This window comes from Talaromyces stipitatus, genomic scaffold (assembly GCF_000003125.1).
Source record: "Talaromyces stipitatus ATCC 10500 scf_1105507295523 genomic scaffold, whole genome shotgun sequence".
In the NCBI taxonomy this organism is placed as follows: Eukaryota; Fungi; Ascomycota; class Eurotiomycetes; order Eurotiales; family Trichocomaceae; genus Talaromyces; species Talaromyces stipitatus.
The window spans coordinates 4,171,590-4,195,504 of NW_002990113.1; the positions used below are offsets into that span (position 1 = coordinate 4,171,590).

The window sequence follows — 23,915 nt, forward strand, 5'->3', positions numbered from 1 at the left end:
CCTACGACGTCAAACAAGATAGAACAGATGAAAGCGATCAACGTCTCGATTTCTTACGTGATGGTACTGGCTTGAACATGAAATACTAACCACGGGTCATATGATGTCCGAGTTTGTTAAAAAAAGACACAGACACATGCAGATTGGCTGCTTGACCTGATAGTGGATCAGCGCTAATGCAGGAACCATGCAGTACAGCCTCCTGTAGCCAATCAAAGCCATCAGCCTCAATCTAGATTTGACAGCTCAGCCACACTTTGGGATTAGGGGTAAGTTTGTATTACCCTATACTCTCACTCCGCAAATCTCTTCTGCATTCAACATAAAAACTCCGAATAGAAATGAGACATCATAAGCATCGTCAAGATGGCTGGCCCGTGATGGACTCTTTGTGTAGCATTCTGATATACCTGCGTATAGCGAATCACCTACAAGAGTTCCCGGCCTTCGTACGTTGAGCCGTAACTACTGAATCAGGGAGTACGTACATCGAAGCAGATGCTTTGCAGAACAGGAGACCTGGTTTCGAACCTGTACCATTTCCTCGGGCGTATCTACCAACTTTTCAGACTTAGCTTTTGAAGCGTACAGATCCCAACTTGCTTCTTGCGTGAAACCTGCAGATGTCCTGCATATCACCCTGCAGGAAGGGAAGGGATAGTTTGTCTGGTCATGAAAGCCCGACTCGTGTAAGTTTGCTTCGGTTTTCCCTTGGTCCCTGAATATCCTCCTTTTTACTCTTTTCATTCCCTATTCTCCGAATTGACTGTCTAGCAGACCTCAGATCAATTGGAGAGTATCTCGTTGTATCTATGTTGAAGGCGGTGGATATTTAGATGATGGCCTTTTCATGTGATTTGACTAACTCGAAAAGTTTTAACCCCTTGATCCGTGTAACTAGTTCCGCTTTCAATACGTGAATTTTGATTACCCGTAACTTAACGGACTCAGTCGGTCTATCAGTGTACAATCGTTGAATATGATTGGGGCTCTGCTTCTTTGTGCTGGGTTTATCTTATCTCGATTATTTTGTTACTCGTTCTTCAACTGCTTTTGATCTTGGCCACTGCCAGGTCTGTCGTAGCGTAGAGTTGATTCAGTCGTCTCCTCAAGTGGAGCCCGGAGTCTAAATGCCGGTCCATACAAAGACTCGAGATTCACCTGGAGTTTTACTTTTACTGCGTACTTACTACTTACTGCCTAGCACCTAGTACCTAGTACCTGCACTAGTACCCAGTTAGTTAGTCATACCTAGTACCGGGTACCTGGAGACGTGGCCGCGCCAATGAGGAGCCCTGGATCGGATGATTGTGATCACACACTACTCCGTTCCTTCGAAGAACTACCCTCCGTACAAAATCCATATTCTCCAGGCGTGGATAGTGTCAGTAGACTCAGTACGTATTGCTATTACCAGCGAGTTAGACAACTTTTTGGACAGCTGCTTGCATCGGTACAATAGCACAAGAAACCCGAGAGACGCCGGTGGGTAATACTACGTAATATTACGGCTGTGCCACCTTTCGTCCAGTGTATCAAAATGCACTTAGATTTTATGCTAAAGCTTAGTCCCTGAGCACTTTCCCTGTCTGTGGATTTGCACTGTCACTGGTCGCTCCTTCTTCTTCTTCTTCTTCCTCCTCCACAATTGCCGCCTTCCGCTCGCTCATCCACCGAATATCCGTTGATTCATTCATCTCTCTCTCTCTCTCTCTCTTTTCCTCCTCCTCATTCATTCATTCACCTTCGTTCTTTCGCCTTTCTCTATCTCTATATCTCCCTCTCCTCCAATCGGTCCGTCGTTATATTCTTTTACCACTCTCTTTTCTTTTCTTTTCTTTTTTTTGTTTGTCCCTACGGTAATAATATCCTTATCGACTTTCCCACACTCCAAGTCCCTCCTTATTTTCTTTTTCTTCAATCAATCTTACTTTTTCTCGGTTCTACGAAATTCCTCTAATATTCCGTAATACTGCTCCTCTCGGTACTTATATTGCCGGCCTTGTTCTATATTGGGTACTCGTTCTGCATATACCGTTTCTCTGTCTCTGCGCTCTATCTTTATGCCGATTGATACCCTTGTTTTATATCTGCAACTCTCTGTTTTCTGGAAGCTCATGCAATAAGAGACCTCGCTGTCCAAGCTGCCTGCCGCGCAGCCTGCACAACCTCTACGTGGTCATTTATCGTGGTTCAGATCCAATCCGCGGTGGCTTCGGCTCTATACTTGGTCAGAGTGGAGGACGGCATAACCAATTATGAACTTTTTACATCACCCTACGTACCCTTACGGTGGCCATGCCGGAATTCCCCTGGACCAGTCCGGCATTGCCCACCCTGCAATGACAAACAACATGGATGGCTATCTGTTGACTCGCCCTGCTTACGATTTGACCGACTATTACGCTCAGATGCCAATAATGGAAGATTACGAAGAATATGCCGAAAACCTCTCTCGCCCGAGGTTGACCAAGGAACAGGTGGACACGCTCGAAGCTCAGTTCCAGGCGCATCCCAAACCGAACAGTAACAAGAAACGTGAGCTGGCAGTCCAGACCAACCTGAGCTTGCCTCGCGTTGCGGTTAGTCTACTTATGATTCCAGTCCGTATCTAAGATTGGTTGATGCTGATTTCTTATGTTTGAATAGAACTGGTTCCAGAACCGACGCGCCAAAGCTAAACAACAGAAGCGCCAGGAAGAGTTTGAGCGTATGCAACGAGAGGCTAAAGAGAAAGATGAGCAAGCAAAACCTATCAAAGAGGAGGAATCAGGCCAGGCACTGCCCGATTGCGATCAGAAAAGCCCTATTCAGAAGGATGAGGATAGCAACAGTACCACAAAATCTCCGACTCCGACACAAGCATCGCATAAAGAACGACCCCAGGATTCTGACCCCTCATCGACATCACGGCCAAAACATCAGAAGACCAGGAGTGATCTTGCTCAAGAGAAAACATACGCTTCCTTGCAAAGGGCTATCAGCGCTGCAGAGGCCGCTCGTGCCCGGTACACTGGACCCTCTGATGGGCCCTTTGTCGTGGGATCAACGGTTGACATGGCTTACGATGTGCAGCAATCAAACATTTCCGTTTCCAGCACAAATAACACTCCGCAGACCTCTGCGAACTCTACATTTTCGGAGTGGGGCAGCAGCAGAGATTCACCGATTGTTTGGACGCCGTCACAGAGTCCCGAAGACGGGTACGAGTTTGGGAGCCTCAGTAGCGTTCCGTTCTCCTCTGAAGTACCTCAACTGAATAACTCGTCCCCGGATGTATCTGGACCGCAGGGCTTTAGTAGCATGACTTCACGTGCACAACAACTTTGGAATCCTCAGCTACACGTAAGGGCGGAGATACATGCTTCAGATCCCATGTATGGATCGCTATCATTTTCCTCGCTCCAACCGCCTTCGGCCTCTTCATCGAGGCGGCCCTCAGCCTCAGAAGAACTTGCTGATACTATAAACGGAATCGGCATCAATACAGCCCCTCTGTCTGGCAACTTACAATCTTCCATGTGGCGGCACCCTGAGAAAGAACTGGATCTGGCTGCTCGTCGTAAACGGCCCAGGCCCGCTGCTATCGGTACTGCTCATCATCGGCTGGCGACCAACCCGTCAATTGTGTCGCCAAATGCAAGGATGGCAAGCTATGGGGCTCCTCATACTATACGACATGCTAAATCTTCCCATACTTTGGGCTCGCGTTATGCCGGTGTCCGCAAGCTGTCAGCCACTCAGCGTTCGCCCCTGGGTTATTCGAGTTTTGCAGAGGCGGCGACGGCGGCAGCAAATGCTGGCTCGGATTCAAGACAGAAGCACAGGCTTCACTCGTCTGCGTCTGTGGGGAATTTGGCACCTCCAACTCCGCTTACTCCAGAGGATATGCAACAAATGCTGCCGGCAACAACAAACGATACACAAATGAGTTTCTCCACTCAGCATCTAACTGACTCCCACAGTATTTTTCCCGTCACCCAGCCTATGCAGATAAACGTTGCATCACCACCCGAGACGCCCATGACAATGGACATGTTTTCAGCAATGCAGTATCAGAATATGCCACCGCCCTTGTCAGCACCTCCTCAGTATGGTTCGTTCACGGACTATTCGCCGATTACGAGCGAGCCATTGACGGGAGTGAGTTGGGCTGTGTCGACCCCCGATACGTCCTTGTTTCCATCCAGCATGCAATCTCAACAGCAGCAGCCGCAGCCTCCTATTTATATTTACGAGCAAGATGATGACGAACAGCAAGATACGGAATGGGCGTTAAGTGGTGAAGACGGCTCCTCCCTTTATGGATCGACGAAAGCATCCGCGACACCTCCAGCCAGCATGATGACAGTGAGTGAAGAACAAAACTCGAACGGTATGACACAATTCCACATCCACGAATTTCCGAAGCAGCAAGAAGCCCACCGAAACGTGGCGCAACAATTGGCACCTCAGATACCCAAGAATTATACGTTCTCTAATCAGACACCAAGCGATTTTTGAGCGTTTATTTGATCACGTTAATTACGCTACTACCTATAATATTTAATACTTCGTTCTCCCTCCGTCTTTTGACTTTGTATTCTTTTCTCTCTTTTTCTCTTTTTTCTTGGAAAATAATGATGGACTTTGTACAATCTTTTATACTTTTTGGAATGGAGGTGCATATACTTGGGACTCATTTTGTATTTCATCGGGTCTGTTCATCGGGTCTGTTCATCGGGTCTGTTTCTACACATACTGATTGATTTTTTCCCCCCTCTCTCTTTCTTTCCTCTCGATTCTGCGCAACTCTGATCATATACATCATCAAGCAGGAAGGGGTACTGGCGAACAGTGTCATTTTGCTTTCTGTCATTCTTATACCCAAGAACGGGTTGTCATTAGTGGACTACACACGACTCTGTGGCATTATTTTTTCTTTGCATCTTTCTGCGCTGCCGTTTCCATTAGCGTTTTGATTCAATTGTTGATTAGAGAAAGGAACGTGCGCAAGTGCTAGATAGTAATTTTATATGAGGAAAGGAGAGAAGAAAGCAACCCTTGGAAAATGCATTGGGACACCACTTGTCCGCTTCCTTGACCTTGTTAGCAATATGAAATACCCATCCATATATCATTTCGCGTTTGAGTTTCATGCTACATACCTAGATGACTATACATACCTTATTTCCTTTGTTGGCTTGGGGTTCCCAATGGATTTATTATAATAAATATTACTATTGTATTCAGCAGATTTAAGTCTTAAGTTGAAGTACACTGTAGAGCATAAGTATGGTGCGTGTACGTAGCAATACAGCCTTGTTGATAATATCGCTCAATCAGCAGCCGCCATGAGGATACAATTACATTTACCGGCCATGTGCAATAGTTATACTTCTTATCCAACTGATAAACAATGCATCTTTGATCTGAAATTTGAAATGGCAAGTGATCGAGATAGAAGGAACTATAATTTAGACTGACCAAAACAATAACTGAGCTAAGATAAAACAATATGTTGACATAGGGGACTCGTTACCATAGCATGATTCTCTTTCGTTCGGTGTTTGACTTTCAATTGAATCATTGTACACTGCACGCGCCGCTTTGCTCATCTCCACTTCCATCGTGTCTAAGAGGACGCCTTCATCGGTTCCTACGCGTTGGGCAATCGTTAGACCAGTGGCCTATTTTACCGCAGGAAAAACATTTGTCTCTAGACGTAATTCTCGACGGCGTCGCATTAACCGGCCTCTGCCGTGGACAGTTTCTAGTCCAGTGGCCCACCTGGCCACAGCTGAAGCATTTATCCCCTGAAGGAGTCCGTAAAGGTGTCGTGCTCGGACAGCCATTGGACGAGTGGCCTATTTGGCCGCAAGTGTAGCAGTTCCCGCTCGGGGACGATGCTACTGGTCTTGGTGGCGTTACTCTTCCATTTTTGGGGGTTGGACAGTTGCTGCTCCAGTGACCCATTCTACCACAGTTGTAGCAGCTCATGTTCGAAGGAGATTTAGATGGCGTGGTGTCTCCTTTCTTTTTGTACGGGCACTCGCTGGACCAGTGACCGGGTTGACGGCAATTAAAACAGCCGTCGCTGGAAGAATGTCTTGACGGCGTTGTGTTCGCAGCCAGTGCTGCTGGTTGAGAGTTCGAAATCGATAGCGTGTAAAAGGATGCGCTTAAGATAGCGACATCATTTGCAGCTGCGGTCTTTTGATAGTCATCGTACTCCCCGCCTAAAGCATCCTCGAAGTCAATAGCAAGTTCCTTGAAGGCGTCGTGCACAAGGTCCGGATGATACGTCCATCCCGTCGAAGACTCCGAAAAAGACTTCGTTAAATCCTCAATAAACCGTATTGTGATCTTTTCTATATTAAGCTTCAGTCCTCGAGACGTACTCGCCAGATATCGGCGGCTCCACAGATTCTTGTTTAAGCCCCGGGGACATTGCAACAGATCTGGGATATCGTCTTTGACGAACTTGAGCGTCTGGTGGCTGATGTGCTTTCCTAGCTCTACAAGCCCAGGCTCCGGCATTAGATTTCCAGCTTCGAATTGCCTCATCGCCTCGGTCACGGCTAGGAGAGCATCACAGATGCCTTCGGATGTATCCTGGTCGAAGACAAAAAATTTATAGAGATCCCACGAATTTTGATATGTGTACGCTGAGGATGCCATGTGGTCAAAAATCTGTTTGAGACTCTTTAAGCCTTTGTCAAATGATTTGGTGTATGCCTTGTATTTCTTAGCAGTCTTATCTATCTCGATTCGTCGAGGCTGGCGACCGGATTCCGTGTTGGAGTGCTCGCCATCTCTACCATTCTCTGTAAGAAGTCTTTAGTATGCACCACCACGATTGACCGCGATACGTACCTCTCATTAATTGAAGAGTCCTTTTTCGGCACTTTTCCCTAAGGTCATTCATCCAGTTATCTTCCTGCCAAGCTGTATGCAGCTCGCACAGCGCCTTGCACAGCTCCACAGCGAAGAGTCTCCGGAAGCAGCTTTCATTTGGGCAGTAATTGGCCACATAGCTAGGATGGAATCCGTTTACGACGCGGACAACGTGACCATTTAAGCACCTCAAGCTATGTATAAAACTAGTCTTCCCAACCCCTTTCCCAGAAAAGGAGAGATCATCCCGATCACGGACTTGCCAGCACGCGAAAAGAACCTCGGGCCGTTTTGCCTCTACCATGGAGAGAAATGTGTTATATGCATGTTTCGATTCGTGGGATAGTTCGTTCGAGGAGATCTGCTTGGTAATGAATGGGAACGCATCGAACACGCTCGTTGTTGTTAGGCCTCCAGGGCCATTCAGGAAGGTGAGCGACTTGTCCAGGTAGGCCAGGGTATCACATTGGTCTCGAACCCACTCCACGTCAGCAGTGAAGACTTGGGACTTGGCCGGTTGTTGGAGCGCAATGACCAGACCACCTGTCATGTCTGGTTTCGCGAGCCATGCGGCGAAACCGACTTCCTGCTTACTAGGAGTGGTCCTGTTATCGCGGACCATGGTGTTGCCAAATGTCTCGACTATATCTACATGTTTGCCGATTCCGTGCGAATGCTTCTGCTTCGCGCTGGGCAGAAATCTTTTTAGCCGGTGGTCGACAGGGATTCCGTTGCACAAGTGTCTATCATTTGATGCAGCCATAATTCGGGTAGAAGTATACTCAGATTAATTGCCTTACCTGAAGATTTTCTAGACAACATCATGGTTATATATACAGGTAGCGAGGCGTATCTCTCGAGTAAATTCAAAATGTCTTGGGGGACGCAGAGGGATGCCTTGCCTACAACTTGGATGTGCCATGTGCCATCAGGCTGTGTAGCCGCCATTGTGCAGCCACTTTCACATATCTCTAAGGCGTCACAGCCAAACAAGAAGGCGCAGCCCATGGAATATATTGCGGATCCGAGTCATGAGAGCACCCCTCTAGGCATCCCTCTAAGCATCCCTGTACTGCTAAGAGTTTGCTGTGACTGTTATCATGGGTGGCGCAGAGGAACAGCAACTGCATTTCAACATGCTGATTCCACAAAATTTCTTGAATGCACATGGAAGCTCTAGTCTAATCTGGGTAAAATGTAATGGCAGGATTAGTAGGTACTCTGCAACATTAAACTAAGTGCGCATACGATTAGGATATATAAGGAACAAGGCTGAGAGTCTGAGGCTGGAGGAAAGCTGTATAGTAAGGAAGACCTTAAACATTGATCCTGTCAGGGAATGATAACAAAAGCAAAGGCTGTTGATAGACTAATACTAGTAACTGAGAATTGAGAACGATAATTGAGGGCACTATTATATCATATGTTTTTGTCCACTTTACCTTATAATTAAACATACAGGGGCCAGGGGTACCCTGAGTATGGATTCTAGGGCTCTCCATGGATACGCGGATATGGATATATCCATGGATAGTATCCGCGAATATATCTGTGCTCTTAAAATTCAACGGATATGGATATGGACATGCTATATTATCATGGATCTTATCCATGAAGCCCTACGCATATTCAAAGCTCAATGGCGAGAGGCATTCAAGAAGCAATGGAAGAAAGAGACATGCAAAGTAATTCAACCAGAGAAGTTGACAGAGCACCACCCTAACCCAGTCGACTGGGTTTGTTCCTATAAATCCTTTCTGCATAACCAGTTCCTTATCAGCAAACACCTTATTCACTGCATTGAGTCACTCAAGCCAGAAATTTTTGACACGGTCAGCCGCAAAACCATCTATCCATTCTGGGACGATCCTCGATTGATTCTGCAGCTAGAATATATAGGTTACTAAGAGCGGATCCTGATCCACCAGAATCAAATGGAAACAACAAACAGCATACAGACGGCGTCTAAAAGGCGATAGTCGATTCCTTAGATACTGAATTGGAGCAGGACGAGGAAGATGAGCCGGAAAGCAAATTAATGAAAATACGGGTCGCGGAATTTAGAAAGGTGTTGCAGGACGTTATGACATTTTTTAAGGGTCAAGAAGCAAAGGGGAACGCAAAGTTCATAGAAAGATTTATAGCTTCTAACTAGTTGAATTATACCTTGGTGGAGGAAATTAAACATCCTCGTAATATGCGAAGCATGCCACGGACTTAGGGTAAATATCGACATCCAGCAACAATGTATCTAAAGTGAATGGTTAATAATGAGGCTTGGCTTTTAAAACCATGTCATCGCAGATTTAGTAAAGGAGATTACGTACACTTTGTCGATATATCAGGGCGCAACCGTATTTATTAATCGCTATCCATATGTATCTGGGTAAAACTCAAAACCTTCTGGTTTAAATCTTTAGATCTGCCGTGGTTTTCAGTACATGGTCTCGACCAACGTAAAGATTGGCAACCCTGTTCCCCTCCATTAGCTCGCGAAGACAGTCGTCAATAGTCTTGTATTTGAAATCAGGGTAAAGGTCCTTCGCATTGAGATATCCCAGATACTCGGCATGTTCAGGCGTGTTGTCGCCCCGAATCCAACGGCTGTACTTGTACTCCAACATAGACTTTGAAACAATCGTGTCCATATCCATCGGATTTTTGGCGAGAGTCTTGCCAGCCGAGGAGAGGGACTGTTCGATCTCTTCCTTCGAGAGGTATTGCCTCGGGATGGTTTCACCAGTGAGTGCCTCAACCGAGCTCCAGATATGATTCTGGGTCGTCATCTCGCCGTAGGCAAATACCAGCTTGTTCAGTGTCCGCGGGTCCGATGATGCGAGCGACATATTTTCCAATGTCAACCAAGTCGGTCAACGCAGTCTTTGTATTTCCGTCGCCAGCAATAGTTGTTTCGGGGAAAGAAACGACCGAGTCCAACTTGCTGGAGGGCACGCGGGGAACACTGAACTGGTACCACCAGCCAACGTCGATGGCAGTATAGGGAAGGTACGGGCACTTAATTTTATCGAGGCTGTCTTCCTTCTTCTCTCTGGCTGGCATCACTCCGCGCGGGGGTGAGACTGTTGCGAAGAAACTAGGCACAAAACGACCGACGCCGGCTTTGTGGGATGCATCGATGAGAGTATCTTGCACTTCCTTCTCTGCCATTGTCACCACGGAGATAACGACGTCTGCACCCTTGAGGAGGGGTACGAGGGCTTCAGGGTCCTTGAAATTGGCATTCTGCACTGAAGCACCACGTCGGGTGAAGTCCTGGTAGATAGATTTGGACACAGATTTCGTTCGGGCCAGGGAAACGACTTCGAATTGGTTTGGCAATGCAAGCAGCGCATTCATGATGGACTGGCCGTCTCACCGGACGCACCGGCGATGACTACTCTGAGCTTAGCCATGTTCGATGTTGGGGTATACCGTATCGAAGTTGTGACTCCAAAGAAGTGTTCCGAAGCGTTTGAAATGACAAGACCGATTGAGAGTGCGGCCTCACACATCCTTATATACCCCCTTATATACCCCATTAAAGAGGGCAGGGCATTGTGGGGCGATGTTCTGATCAGACCTCCATGAACCCATTTGAAGGCCCTTTCGTCCCTGGGTAGTGGACATGGTATTGCAGTTCAAAATGCTCATCCGGAAAAGTCATGATACCGACCCGAGCGGTAAGACCAATATCTGATATCTATATTCTTGAAGATATCACTGTATTACTGATCTGGTATCAACCACCAAACCTCAAGCTGAAGATGAAGTCGTCCACAGATGTTTTCACTAGGACAACATTAGTAATACATTTACTTACAAATGACGGGATTGGTGAACATCCATTCCCGGGCATATCTTTGGAAGTCTATTCCTACGCAGCTCATAAATGATGATAAATACCCCTGCCGCTAGAGCGCGACCTCACCGCTGCCGGTGTCACGCAGAGGAAAAGAAGGCTCAAGGAAGGCTCTCAAAGAGCTACAAAAAGCCCCATTAGGAACAATGCCTCCCCTGCTCCCAGCAAGCGACGAGGCGGCCCTTGAGTATAATGCGTGGAGGAATATAGTTGATCCCGTTTACCTGCAATCGTCTGATCAAAGATTAATTCGTGTTGTTGAGGATAATGTGTAATTTTTTTTTAGCTATTCCCATACAAATTTAGATTATGTAGGTATAGGTATAAGAAGATGGGCATGGCTACATATAAATCTCTAATTATCAATGCGTACCTCAGTAGCTTTGTAGATGCATCCAGTAGTAAGATAATGTCAATAGTCATACCAGTCTTAGCGCGTTAATGCGAATCTGAAAAGAAGAATAAACAATATTATGGGAGGGAAAGAATAAAAAGAGAGAATGATGATGAAAGAAGAAAGAAAAGGGTAGGGAGAATGCAATGAATCGATTCGAACGCAACGTCGAACTCTCAATATCAAAAACTCAATTCGGTTACTTGGTCAAACCAGATACAGACAAAGATAAAAAGAGACGAAGTCAACCAAACCAGAAGACCAGGAGTGGGGGTATATGATATGAAGGAGAAAAAAAAATTTAAAAAAAAAAAAAATTTGGAACCATAAGAACAAAACACTCCCGTCATGATTGATACCATGATTGATGCCTGAGTTGAAAGAAGGGAATAAAAAGGACGAAGATCACGTTCGTCAATAACGAAAACATCAATTTATTTGGATCAACCGTCAAGAAGAGAATGGAATCAATGCAAAACCAAACAACAACCCGACGTTGAGTAAAAGAACAAAATAATAAGCATGATCGAATATACTCTTGACAGATAGACGGACAAGATGTAGACAATAGATAGATGGTATAGAAAAGAATAAAGAAGAAGAAGGGAAAAAAGAGAACAGAAAAAAAAAGAGAAATAAACTAATAACTTGACCATCCTCCCAATGGACTACCAGACTGCCCTTGTTGCGGTTGTCCGGGTTGTATATGGCCACCTCCAGCCGGAGATGGCCAACCGGGCATGCTTACTCCGGCTCCCATGGGCATCGTCATTCCGCCGACTTGAGGAACGAATTGTTGCTGAACAGGCGACTGAGCTTGGGCATACATGGCTCGAGGATTCGGTACGTTACTGTACGCCATTCCTCCAGCTTGGTATCCCATCGATGGCATACCTGGCTGTCCAACCTGTGGATGCATCTGTATACCTTGGGGCATCGCTTGTGTAGGCCGTGCTTGATTGTGCGGCGACGGCGATGGGTGCGGTTGTTGGCCACTACCCGGGTGTGGTGATGGACTTTGCTGTGGCATTTGCCCCGCATATTGTGGTATTCCCATGTGAGGTGAAGCAGAAAGACCTTGTTGTTGTGGTTGAGGAGGTGGCTGTCCCCAAATCGGCTGCGCCTGTGTTTGGTAGCCATATGATGGTGTCTGTGACGCTGCAGATGAAAGCGCGGCTGCATTAGGTTGCCGCGGATGAAGCCCGTCAGGGCGCATACCATGCATATTATTCCCCATCGGTGACTGTGCTATTATTTGTGATGGTGTCTGCTGCTGACTGTATCCAGCGTGAGACGGCGTCATCATTTGCGTCGGTTGTTGCCCAGTAAGAACGCCGCGATGCTGCTGTGCTTGATTCATTATGGCGCCTGAAGACATCATTTGTGGTGATTGCAACGGCTGCGAGACTGGTGCGGTAACACCAGCTGCGACATCGGCTTGAGTTGGTGAAGACGGTGGTACCTCACGAGGTGTTGAATAAAACTCTTCCAAGCCTTTGTGCCTAAATGCTCGCTGGGTATTCAAAATCTTGTTGAACTCCGCTGTGTGCGTAGCCTGGTTGCGAATTTCCGCAGCGGTGCTGGGCTGAGATCGGTCTTGATATGCCTGTCCTGTCATTTCCTGCCGGGGACGGGGCATGGAACTGTATTCTCGCAGTCTCGGATCATCTGTGGTAGGCGCTAGGTGAATCATCGGAAGAGGTGCAAGCGAAACGCCTCCATGGCCCGCTAGACCTGGAGGCAGATGGGGCATCCCTTCAATTGCACTGCTATATACAACATCGCTCTGACCAAGACCGGGTAGTATACCTGCGTTTGCAGCGGCCTCTGCAGCAGCAGCGTCGCGAGCTTTGGCGGCGCCAGGCCGCTTCTCTCCCGCCAAATCCTCCTCCGTAAACCCTTGCTTCCTTGCCTTGCTTTCCCAGTAATCGTCACGGACTCGTCTACCGTCAACAATGACACGGCTGCCAAATTGACGGAACATGGATCGCGCGGTTACAATCGCAATCTGCCGAGACCGATAGGAGTAAGGAAGGATGTCTTGCTGAATCAGATCATCTTTCTCGATTTGACTTGCAATAATCTTGAATAACGATCGATTTTTGTTGAATAGCAAGTACGAGTCGCGATAGCCCAGCACTCGCGCGCATTCAGTCGCCAGCATGAACAACTTGTTTCCGCGACCGGGGACACGGAATGTCCGACATCTATACTTACGACCATCCTGCAGATAACCATCCATATCGACTTTGGTTTCGCCAGCTTCGTCCCACTCCTTGGCCAAATATTCGTCGCGACCTTCATTCAAAGTGTCTGTTGTGTGATCACGAACTGTTGGAAGCGCTTTGACTAGCGTCTTAGTTGGTGTCGTTTTTGGAGGCGGCGAATTTTGCGGAGGAGAGATCGATGTCTGGTTAGGCAGAGGTTGAGCTGACAGTTGCGGCGTCTGCATTGCGCGAGGTACGCCCGACGGCTGTTGAGTGGGTACGTAGTGCGTATTAGAAGTGGCAGTTGATGGGCGCGACGATTTTGGCGGTCGCCCACGTTTTCTCCGGCCTTGTTCATCAGGATGAAGCGAATCTAGAGCCGAGTTGACGTCAGTTTCCAAAGTCGCCGTGTTCCTTTTACCGTCCCCTTTTGGACCAATAACCAAAGGCGGGAAACAACTAGAGAGATACACGTACGGTCTTCATGGTCTCCGCCATCTAATACAGCATCGCCATATTGATCTGGAGATCGGCTTCGCTTGATTCCTCGGGGACTGAGATTCGATGGTGCAACGGTAGGCGCAGAAAGCGACGCTATTAATAGTAAACGCGTTAGTATCGACAACTTGGAATATGGAGGGGAAAAGGGAAAAGAAGAAGAAGAAAAAAAAAAAGAAGGTATCAAGTAAGATTCAACCCATCAGTTCAGAAGGTTGGCAATCTATTCATTCAAGGTCGAACCTCCCGATTCGCGTAAGAGGCATCGGAGAAGGAAGCAGAGGAGAAAGAAAAAAAAAAATAACGCCAAACACGTACCGGCAGTATTCAGCGCTGCTGGGTTGATGGTACCCGAGCCGTCCATAACTTCACCAGACATGCCATTCATAGGCGCCGAGGCTTGATGGGGTGCGCTATACATGATGCTATTGTCCTATTGTCCGCGAATTCTGAGACAAAGGCCGCGAGGGCCCGGACGACGGGTTGGCGACACGCGGTCGGTCCAGTGTATAAGCGACGACGAGATATCGATAGAGCGGGATAGAAAAAGGATCAGATGTTAACAGTGACGACCAATGATAGGATAGTAGTCGAACAGCACACAGGTCAACTTGCGGGATGCGGAAGTGGCATGCAGGCTGATAATTCGATAAAAGTTAAGATCGCGAGCGGATTGACAAGGTTGGCGCGGTTGCGGGTTGAATAAGCAAGCTTTACCAACAATAGTAGAGTTGCCAAAGCGGGAAGGAAAAAGAGGGGCGCCGGGCGGCTGGGGGTTGAGACTTTGAGCGAGGTGTGGCGAGTGTCGATAGGAAAGGAATGTTCAGGTCAGTTCAGCCGAGCCGAGTAACTTGCACCGCCACAGAGCAGGGCAGGGCAGGGCAGGGCAGGAGATGGCTCTGATTTATGTGTATGTTGTTAGCGGCGAGAGACTAGGGTCCAAGAATGGAGGTTGATCGCAATGACAATTGGTGTCTCCAAGGGCCTTGCAAGAGCCGTGGTCCACGCCAACACTAGTACTAGTTTGTAGTACACGGCAGTATGGACCAGAGTATGACTAGTATGATGTAGCACGCGAATCGTCAAGACTGGAGAGGGGCAAGCCAGTCAGTTCTGGCTGTCTGGTCGGTCGGTCGGTCGGCCGGCTGAAGAGTAGAGAGGGACGAATAATCAGGCGATGCTGGAGCGGGTAGGGCGTTCACTAAGAACGGAGGAAGAAAGACGAAGCACAGAAGAAGCACGACGCAGGGACTTTGTCGGTTGAGTGGTGGAGGAGCGGGCGGAAACAGATAGCAATAAGAACTGCCTGGGTGGATGTCTCGCAGGGCGAGTGGGGTCGGGGGGGGTTGGTGTTGTTTCTGGTTGTCGTTTCTTTTCCTGTTTGGTTTTGCTTTTTCTTTCCCTACCAGACGGGCGAGATGGTGATAAGGTGTTGTAGTAGTAGTAGTAGTAGTAGTAGTAGTAGTAGTAGTAGTAGTAGTAGTAGCAGCTGGTAAGCTATATACAGACAGAACAGGTAACTGCAGCATGTCAATAACAAATGATAAGACGAATTACCAGCACTTACTTTGGAAAGAGCGCGGGAACAGATAGAGCAGAGGGAAGGTTGCACCTTCCCTGGATGAGAAATGCTTCAGGCGGATGGCTGAGCGCCACGCCCGCCTCTGATTGGCTGCGCCTCTAACCCAGAAGGGAAGCGGCGCGGAGAAGAAGATCTTGTCTTCACTCTTCTCTCACTTCAACATCAAGAGTTGATATAGCAGTTCTCTGGAGGCCGCCTCGCTTATACCGTACGTCGCACTGTCGAAACACGAGCAGGATACAGACCAGCAATACACCCGCTCTCTCACGTCACACCAAGAGCTGTTCAAGAGAGGGAGGGAGAGAGAGATGGGAATATGCTTTCAACATTCCCGATAGAACGATCGAGTGATGGGTCGCTGTCAGCCTCGAAGATCGGTATTGGAGAGATCGAGAGATAAACTCGCCCAAGTGGTACCGGCCAAGCGATCTTCTTCTTCGATCGAACATTCGAATACAGACCAGGGGACATGAGCTTCTCTTACCCTGGCTGTCCAGGCTATAATTGGACTCGATTAGGATTACTCAACATGGCTTGTGTGTATCGGCTATGGGCATGGCATTGTTTAGGCAGGAGCATAGGGTCCGATGTTTACTGATTTTGTAGATTAGATAGTAACGGTCAACGGTCTTGCTGCTGGCTGCTGAGGGCATGCCGTGCCGGCTACACGATGCTGTAAGACAGTCCCGTCTTAGGATTGTATAACAGTCAGCTTCAAAACTGTATAGACGATGCCAACGTTAGCACGGCATATGACAGGCGGAGTGGATCGACGGATCTGCAACTGCAAAGTCACGCGCCATTCCATACAGTAAGAAACTAACAGGCAAGAAGTCTGTGCCCGCAGCTTTCCTTCAAATCAATCCAGAAGGACTGCGCGTAATTAATTACCTTCCGATACGCGTTTCTTACATACACATACACACACACACACAACATCGGATGTGCCATCCGTGATCATTCTCCTCCATTCTTCATTCCTCTCAGCATCTCCCCTCCTGTCAATCACCCGTCTTTCCCGGGCTCGTCCATTCGCTTCGAGCTTATGCGAACACCCACATTCCAGACATTCGCTCCCGTCTCGGCCTCTCAGGTCTCTTCAAGCCCGCGCCCATGCCAAATCAATCCGCTTTGCTCGGGTCGATTCGGCATGTCAGCTGAGTGATGGCTAGTACTCACTGCTTGGGGTCGTGCTACAGGCCAGCTTTCAAAGGATATACCTAGTACCTGCAGTCTAGACCATCTTTCCGAGTGATGACGACCCGAATCGAAACGAACAGAACAGAACATAGCTTCGCTTCTCTCACGCCTCTCGGCTCTTCACAGAAGTCTCCCCCCCAAAAATGGAACCGCAAGGATAAACAGGCCTGGTAGAAGAGCGATCATCCAATCAGCGTGCAGAATGCCCTTCCAAACCCCATCCTCGTGATGGATTGATCCTGGACTTGCAGCAAGCTAAACGGTAGCAGTACCACCTCGTCCGGACCGGAGTACTACTAACTTACTACTACTGCTACTATCTTGCGCCATGCATTCGATTGTTATGAGCACTGCGGAATCTGGCCACCGAAGTGGAGCCTCGAAGAACATCACTGCACTTCAAGAGCATTTTGCCTATGAGTGTGTCCCTGATGGGTGCCTACTACGTAATGCTCAGCCGCCTATGGACTGCGTATGGCTTGCATTGGTTTTATGTCTGATTGACCAATACTCAATCGCTGCTGATAACTATCTTATCAAAGGAAGCTTGGACCAGCATGTTGAGATTGTTTGGCGTTATCTAAACTATTGCTCGTCTATCAGGGACTGACTCGTGCGACGATCTTCAACCTTGTTTCTGGATCAGATACATCTTCTTTTTGTTCCTCTCCCTTGGGACGGCTGAGACAACCTCAAAAACAATGACACCCGTTAACCTAGCACTGCCTGATTATACATCTCGATCTTGCTGCGACTGCTTCTATGGGCCGCGACTAGTTAAGAAGACCGTGTTTGTCCGCATTCTCTTCCCCTCTTCTCTCCCCCACTTCGTCTGCCGAGTGGCTGTCTCATACCCGGGATCTCGTGATAGTATCCAAGTTAGGATAAACCCTATCGGCAATTCTTTGCTCACCAGCGATTACTCTCCGCCGCTCTCGATGTCAGTTCGGGTTTGAAGCTATTGCTTTTAGCCGACGATCGAATGTGGATACGATTACTACTAACTGCACTGTGGAGCAATCGTGGCGGTTGGATTCAATGCATCAACGTTGAGACACGTTCAACACCAGTTATACAGAACACGACGCAATATGCTAGCGATGAGATCCTAGTCCCTGACAGTGACACACACACATACACACACACACACACACACACGTAGTCCCAGCCCATCTTGCTGTAGACGCCCCGTCTATATTTATGTTCATAGAAGACTCGTTTCACAAATGACGACTTTGACTCATCTCCTCACCCCAGGTATGATACCTCCCCGTCAGATATACCTATGCGGTTGCTGCCTACGATGACTCCTCCTGGATGTTCCACAATCCCAGTTATGGACTATACAGATCCGGAGAAACTTACCTAAAAGCCTAAAAGGGTTATTCTTCCTACTCGAACCCACACTCACTGGCCTGCAGAAACGCAACGCCTGATCACTTTTATTATTTTCCCATCTAGCAATGCCTATCTATGGTTCTATTCTCATTTTTTTTTCCGGTTGGAAAACAAACTACCCCACGAACAAGAGCACAGAATGGGTTAAACCTGTGATTGGATCAAATCGTATCAAACCAAATATCAAACTGGACCGGATTTAAATACATCATCCATCCATGTCTATCAGGCTAAGAATTAATAGACCCATGTCCTGTCTTATAAGCCCGATCCTTGGAATGAAATTAAAGGATACATATTCCAGTCCAGATTTGAATGAACGAACCACTCTTTCGAGATGTCTCAGATCCTACGGCTCAAAATTCGGAGCCAAAGTAAGTAAGTACTCCGATTCTTCTTCTGTGCACTGACCTGGATAGGGTTAGGCTGAGGTTGAATCAAATATAGGATTACAGTAGAACCTGGCTATAAGGAAAGGACGGCCTCTCCATGTCTATACTGGTCTCGGTTTTTATTACTTTGGTATGGAAATGAAGAGCATCTAAATATCCATCTCGAAAACCTTGGAGCTAAGTATACTGACTGACCTAGATTCTTTGAGGCCTTCTGCCGTACTTCCATTCAACTACCGAATCCGCAGTTACTTATCTACGTACCTGACAAGCCGAGAGTATGAAAACGCATAAAACAATAAATTCTAGACGTATATGCTATGCATAGTAAACATGTATATTCGTGGTCACATATCGAGCTCGCCCACTCAAAGAGCTAACTCATCGTCATCATCGTTCCAACCCAATGCCTCATATATAGACTTTACAGGCGTACTCTGAATTATCTCGGTGGGATCGTTTTGTGTCACCCTTTGTAGCTTCCCTTTAATAGGCGTCTCGAAAACAGGTCCAGGGGATGAAGGTGTCGTCATCGCCTTTGGGGCGGAGAGTCCTTGTTCTTGGATATGAAATGTTTTGTTCTTTGCTGGTGGTGTTTGGTCGATTGATGCCGTACTCTCCATGCTGATAGTAACGTCATTGCCAAATGGAGAGTTCTCTGGCTGTGGTCGGCGTTCATCAGTGGACCGATTCGTCATCACAGGAAGTTTGGGAACTTTGAAGAGCTGCCTAGTACACGGTTTCGAAGATACAACAGAAACCGGTGTGTTAATCAAAAGACTTTCATGCTCGTCCATAGTACTCAAAGGGTCGGATCGTTTCGAAGCTCCGCGAGAAGGGGTTTCAGCTATACTGCTGAACTTGCGCTTAGATGTAACCGAGCTCGTTATCACACTGGTCCGCACAGTAGAGCCAGGGACAAGGGAGATGCCACTGCCTAGCTCTGGAGATGTTTCATCTGCACCTCCCTGCTTCGTCCTAGAAGGGTTTTTCATGAAGCTGCGCGGAAGAGACGGATGATCTGCGCCCACGTCTCTCTTTCTTGTACCCCTTGGTGTAGCCATGACCTGTACTCCTTGCCCAAGTGGGTTGCGTACTGGATTCTTGGATTTGCGCGAGCTCGACGAGGTCCTCTTCTCGGCTTGATCAGCAATTTCCTTGGAAACTAGTTCGCGATTCGGTTTTCGCAGTGCAGTGATTGCAGCATCAAGTTCTTTCTTTTGCTCCAACAGAGTGTTCATCTTCTTGAGTTTTGCCTCGTGCACCTTGGCTACTGCATTCAAGTCAACCTCGCGTTTGTCAACGCGTCTAGCTACTTGAATGCCACCTCGCACGCTACCGCCTAGCGACGGTAGAGACGGTTCGACTGATTCCCCCTTGACTTCTTGTAGAGCTGGTGTAGTGCTTGATCTCATCAGCGATGGATGCCGGCTTCTTTGAGCGCTGAATGCCTGTTCATCAGTGAGAACTCTTTGTAGTGTACGGCGAGCCCTTTGTTGCGGCTGTGTCTTCTGTCCGTCAGCGACACCGGACTGATGCTTCGAGGAAGAAGCAGAGGCAGAAGATGTAGAAGTCTTTAGTTTAGGTGGTGCTGCTGGACGACTTGGAGAAACTTCACTAGCACCTCCCAGCTTCTTCTTGATGGTCTTGCATTGATCCGGGAGACGTGAGGCATAGAAAGGAATGATGACCTCATTGCAGAAATCTCGCAGAGCGTCACTCTCGATTTTCTTTCCAGAAAGATGATTGTTTGTAGTCTCTTTGAGAGACTCGGCAATAATACCCTCCCCTGCGCTGATAGCATGCCAGATACAAAGTCGATCGATAAAAAGCTCAAGAAGAAGATTCAGATTTTCCTCTTTCTTAGACTTTGACCGTTTTGTGCTCGTCCCGTTTGGTTTTTGTTGTCCTCTACTATCTTCAATTGACGGCGCTACACCGGTCATTTCAAGATGTATAGTTTCAAGAATAAGGAGGATTTGAAGTTGCGTCTCTCGTAATCGCAAATCTGAAATGTGTCGTTTGATCTCTTCTTCTTTGGTCTCTTCCATGCCATCCTGACTCTTTGAGACCTGTCGCGACTTCCAGTACTTTTGCAGAAATTCATCTTCCCCAGAGTAAAGTCCATTTTTGCCTAGTTTCTTCTTCTTGCTTTTGCGCTTTTTTGGGCGCTCGTCGTCGGATAGTAATAGCGTCATATTGCGAAGAATCACCGGAAGCGTCTCTCGATATTTGGCATCCATCTTCTTGACTGATAATATCGATTCCCTGTATTGACTGGACAGGCTCGGCACTTCACTGTCTGAGCTGTACTGTGCAAAGGCATTGCGGCATCGCGTTAAGGGACCTTTGGCAAAGTATGCCACGGAAGTCTTATGACAATTAGTACGTACCGGGAGATAAAATCCAGCTGGACACATACCTTTGAGATGTACAGAGCTTCCAGATATTGGGTTCTCAGATTCTCCATAATGACATCTGGTGTGGGCGGCGCGTTGTCCTGCTCAGCTTCAAGCAGAGGTGCTCGAACACTATCCTCTGGCGGAGTACGGGTATGTGCCTGCATATTAGATCCGATGCCATCAAGTGCCAGGAACGAATCCCCAATGTATACCTGACTCTCAACCGCGCCCGGTTCATGATCGGTCCTGCAATAATCCTCAAACGTTATTGAGACATCCAGTTTACCCGTTGTAGCAAACGAATCAAAATGGGGGATATGATCTGGCAATCGAGCTGCTTCCCTCCAGTCCCAGTCATCGGTGAGTTTATCTGTTTTCGATACATCCGCAGTGCTCCATACTCGAAACCTTTTCAACGTCATAGCAGTGGCCGCTTTTGCAGCAGCTCGGATTTCACCTTCCTCGATTGTGGACTGAAGCTTTGTCATCGCATATATTCCCCTCTTCACCCGCTCTATCACGTATATGGCGCCGTTGGAAAGTGACCGTGTTGCTAGCACTTGGGGTTCGGCATCTGGTTCCTCTGCACCGTCTCGACGGTTGAACATTCCTTCCAAGACCGCATCGTTGCTTGCGAAGATATTGTTTGACTGGATCGCTGTAGATGCATCGAGCCATAAAAATGGCAATACAGAGCGAGGTAGAAACTCGATCGGGGTTAATTTGAATTCGTTATCCGACAGGGATGAAGCGTGCCCCTTGACAGTGAATACTGTCTGGGATGAAGACGTCTGGTCGACGATATCGTCTGTATGAGATAGTTTGCGTCTTTTCCATGGTGGGAGAAGAGATGTGGGCGGCCCATTGATCACCTTCAAGGATGTGAGGCTCGTTGATTCGAGAACGCCTGAAGTTTCCCGTGAAGCCATTAACGCGCTTTACGCAACGTAAAGCATAATTGATTTCGGATATGTATTCGTTGTCTCTATGACCCAGGAAGGACAAATGGAGATATAATGTTTCGGAGAGCTCTACTGGTGTTCTAGGTGAGAGAAGAGGGTTCCGGAGCATTTTACATTGGCGATTGATAAGTTGAGTTGAGGCATGCAAGATGCGGGTCCGATCTGGCGTCACGCGTTTTGACGCTGTACTACGCTAATTCTTAGCCAACTACGGTACCTACAACTGCTTCACAGCACTGGATACTCCATACAACCTGAGAAACATACAACTACTACGTTGACATAAAATTGACTGGGAGGCAGAATTTGTTTATTATCTCTGACTGCATCTAGTGCGACCTCAAAAAAGATAAATCTCTCCCGCTCACATAGAGAAAAAATCCGACAAGAAAACGCCGTTCTTCCAATGCCAATGATGAAAATGGTATCATATGTTGAATTTTTCGCCGACCTCGGGAACACAAGAATATGAAAACAACGAGGAAAAAGAATACACCGCAAAGGCTTTTTTATGTCTATTAGAATTATATGCTTTGCATTGTTGAAAACAAAGCCGTGTCGTCAAATCATCACAGAGAATGGTCATGAATAAGGGTATGGTTGTAAGCTTAGAACTTGAGGGTCTTGGGCTTCTCCCAGGCGAAGTTCTGGTTGGTGAAGTGACCATTCTTGGCAGTCTGGAAGTAGATGGGCTTAGCAAGGTCCAACTCCTTAACAATGACACCAGGACGGAGGTCAAAGTTGTCCCGGATGATCTTGACAAGCTCGTCGGAGCTCTTTTCGGAGGTACCGTACGTCTCGACGAAGATGGAGAGAGGCTCAGCGACACCAATGGCGTAGGAGAGCTGAACAAGGGCACGGCGAGCGAGCTTAGCGTTGACGAGAGACTTGGCAATCCAACGAGCAACGTAAGCGGCAGATCGGTCGACCTTGGAGTAGTCCTTTCCGGAGAAAGCACCACCACCGTGGGCACCCCAACCACCCTGTATCAATCTGTTAGCGAGAGCAATTGGAAGAATTGACCCGAGGCCACTTACGTAGGTGTCGACAATGATCTTACGTCCGGTCAAACCGGCGTCACCCTGGGGACCACCGATGATGAAGAGACCAGAGGGCTGAAGGTGGTAGACGGTGCGGTCATCCAAGAGCTCAGCAGGGATGGCCTTCTTGATGACCTTCTCGAGGAGCTCCTTGCGGACGAACTCGGTGGTGACATCAGGGCTGTGCTGGGCGGAGATGACGACAGTGTCGACACGGAGGGGCTTGACGGCACCGTTGTCGTGGGCATATTCAATGGTGACCTGGGTCTTGGTATCAGGACGGACCCAGGGGATGGTTCCGTCGAGACGGCCCTCCTTCATGGTGCGGTTAAGCTTGTGCGAGAGGAGAAGAGTGAGGGGGAGGAGCTCAGGGGTCTCGTCGGTGGCATAACCGAACATGATACCCTGGTCACCAGCACCGAGCTTCTCAAGAGCCTCATCGTAGTGGAGACCCTGAGCAATATCGGGGGATTGCTGCTCAATGGCGACCAAGACGTTACAAGTCTTGTAGTCGAAACCCTTGGAAGAGTCGTCGTATCCGATGTCCTGGATGGCACCACGGATAATCTTCTGGTAGTCGAGTCTGGCCTTGGTGGTGATTTCACCGAAGACCATGACCATACCGGTCTTGGTAGCAGTCTCACAGGCGACCTATTGCCACGTGTCAACAATCCAACCTCTTTGCCCGTCTCCGGAAAGCTGTCCGGTATGTCTTCTTCTTACCTTGGAGAGGGGGTCCTCAGCCAAGCAGGCATCGAGAACGGCGTCAGAGACCTGATCACTGTTCAATTGAGATTGAGATTAGTACTCTGACAGAATCGCATAAACGCATTGCTGAGGTAAATAAAGCTTACGCGATCTTGTCAGGGTGGCCTTCACCGACAGACTCAGAGGTGAACAGGAAAGTTCCTGTCTTAGCACCGTTGCTCAAGCTACCCATTGTGAATGTGTGTATGGAGATGAACGAAACAACAAAGTTATAAAAGAATAGAGTAGGAATTGAGTAATATAGCAGAAGGGAGAAAGACAGAAGAAGTCTGGATGGATGGGAAAGATTGAGGAGGAAAAAAAGATTGTACGGGATGGTGGGGGGTTTCCAGGCTCG

At 47.8% G+C, this 23,915-nt stretch overlaps 6 protein-coding genes across 6 annotated transcripts, besides 11 other annotated features; 1 reads left to right on the forward strand and 5 right to left on the reverse strand.

Moving 5' to 3' along the window:
* Window positions 1–1,615: 1,615 nt before the first annotated feature.
* Window positions 1,616–1,643: a microsatellite.
* A 53-nt stretch (window positions 1,644–1,696) lies between these two features.
* Window positions 1,697–1,717: a microsatellite.
* A 104-nt stretch (window positions 1,718–1,821) lies between these two features.
* Window positions 1,822–1,846: a microsatellite.
* Window positions 1,835–5,130, forward strand: TSTA_074790 (homeobox transcription factor, putative). Its single transcript, XM_002341446.1, has 2 exons — window positions 1,835–2,582; window positions 2,650–5,130. The coding sequence occupies exons 1-2, from the start codon at window positions 2,259–2,261 to the stop codon at window positions 4,501–4,503; spliced, it is 2,178 nt and encodes a 725-aa protein (XP_002341487.1). The 5' UTR covers window positions 1,835–2,258; the 3' UTR covers window positions 4,504–5,130.
* A 376-nt stretch (window positions 5,131–5,506) lies between these two features.
* On the reverse strand, window positions 5,507–7,498 carry TSTA_074800 (uncharacterized protein; the record flags this gene model as incomplete). Its single annotated transcript, XM_002341447.1, has 3 exons — window positions 5,507–5,956; window positions 6,175–6,806; window positions 6,856–7,498. The coding sequence occupies 3 exons, from the start codon at window positions 7,496–7,498 to the stop codon at window positions 5,789–5,791; spliced, it is 1,443 nt and encodes a 480-aa protein (XP_002341488.1). The 3' UTR covers window positions 5,507–5,788.
* Window positions 5,917–6,105: a mobile genetic element.
* A 1,786-nt stretch (window positions 7,499–9,284) lies between the features above and the next one.
* On the reverse strand, window positions 9,285–10,233 carry TSTA_074810 (uncharacterized protein; the record flags this gene model as incomplete). The annotated part of the gene is made up of 2 exons (XM_002341448.1): window positions 9,285–9,580; window positions 9,633–10,233. 2 exons carry the CDS (start codon window positions 10,231–10,233, stop codon window positions 9,285–9,287), a joined length of 897 nt encoding a protein of 298 aa, XP_002341489.1.
* Window positions 10,234–11,090: 857 nt separating this feature from the next.
* On the reverse strand, window positions 11,091–14,255 carry TSTA_074820 (nuclear localization protein, putative; the record flags this gene model as incomplete). The annotated part of the gene is made up of 3 exons (XM_002341449.1): window positions 11,091–13,709; window positions 13,814–13,930; window positions 14,153–14,255. 3 exons carry the CDS (start codon window positions 14,253–14,255, stop codon window positions 11,770–11,772), a joined length of 2,160 nt encoding a protein of 719 aa, XP_002341490.1. The 3' UTR covers window positions 11,091–11,769.
* Window positions 11,421–11,449: a sequence feature (AT_rich).
* Window positions 11,712–11,764: a sequence feature (A-rich).
* Window positions 13,978–14,014: a sequence feature (GA-rich).
* A 441-nt stretch (window positions 14,256–14,696) lies between the features above and the next one.
* Window positions 14,697–14,725: a microsatellite.
* Window positions 14,726–15,268: 543 nt separating this feature from the next.
* Window positions 15,269–15,323: a microsatellite.
* Window positions 15,324–16,326: 1,003 nt separating this feature from the next.
* Window positions 16,327–16,351: a microsatellite.
* Window positions 16,352–17,740: 1,389 nt separating this feature from the next.
* Window positions 17,741–17,774: a microsatellite.
* Window positions 17,775–18,774: 1,000 nt separating this feature from the next.
* On the reverse strand, window positions 18,775–21,737 carry TSTA_074830 (uncharacterized protein; the record flags this gene model as incomplete). Its single annotated transcript, XM_002341450.1, has 2 exons — window positions 18,775–20,778; window positions 20,829–21,737. The coding sequence occupies 2 exons, from the start codon at window positions 21,735–21,737 to the stop codon at window positions 18,775–18,777; spliced, it is 2,913 nt and encodes a 970-aa protein (XP_002341491.1).
* Window positions 21,738–22,060: 323 nt separating this feature from the next.
* TSTA_074840 (S-adenosylmethionine synthetase) lies at window positions 22,061–23,750 on the reverse strand (the record flags this gene model as incomplete). The annotated part of the gene is made up of 4 exons (XM_002341451.1): window positions 22,061–22,753; window positions 22,808–23,461; window positions 23,534–23,591; window positions 23,665–23,750. The coding sequence occupies 4 exons, from the start codon at window positions 23,748–23,750 to the stop codon at window positions 22,379–22,381; spliced, it is 1,173 nt and encodes a 390-aa protein (XP_002341492.1). The 3' UTR covers window positions 22,061–22,378.
* Between the last annotated feature and the right edge of the window lie 165 nt (window positions 23,751–23,915).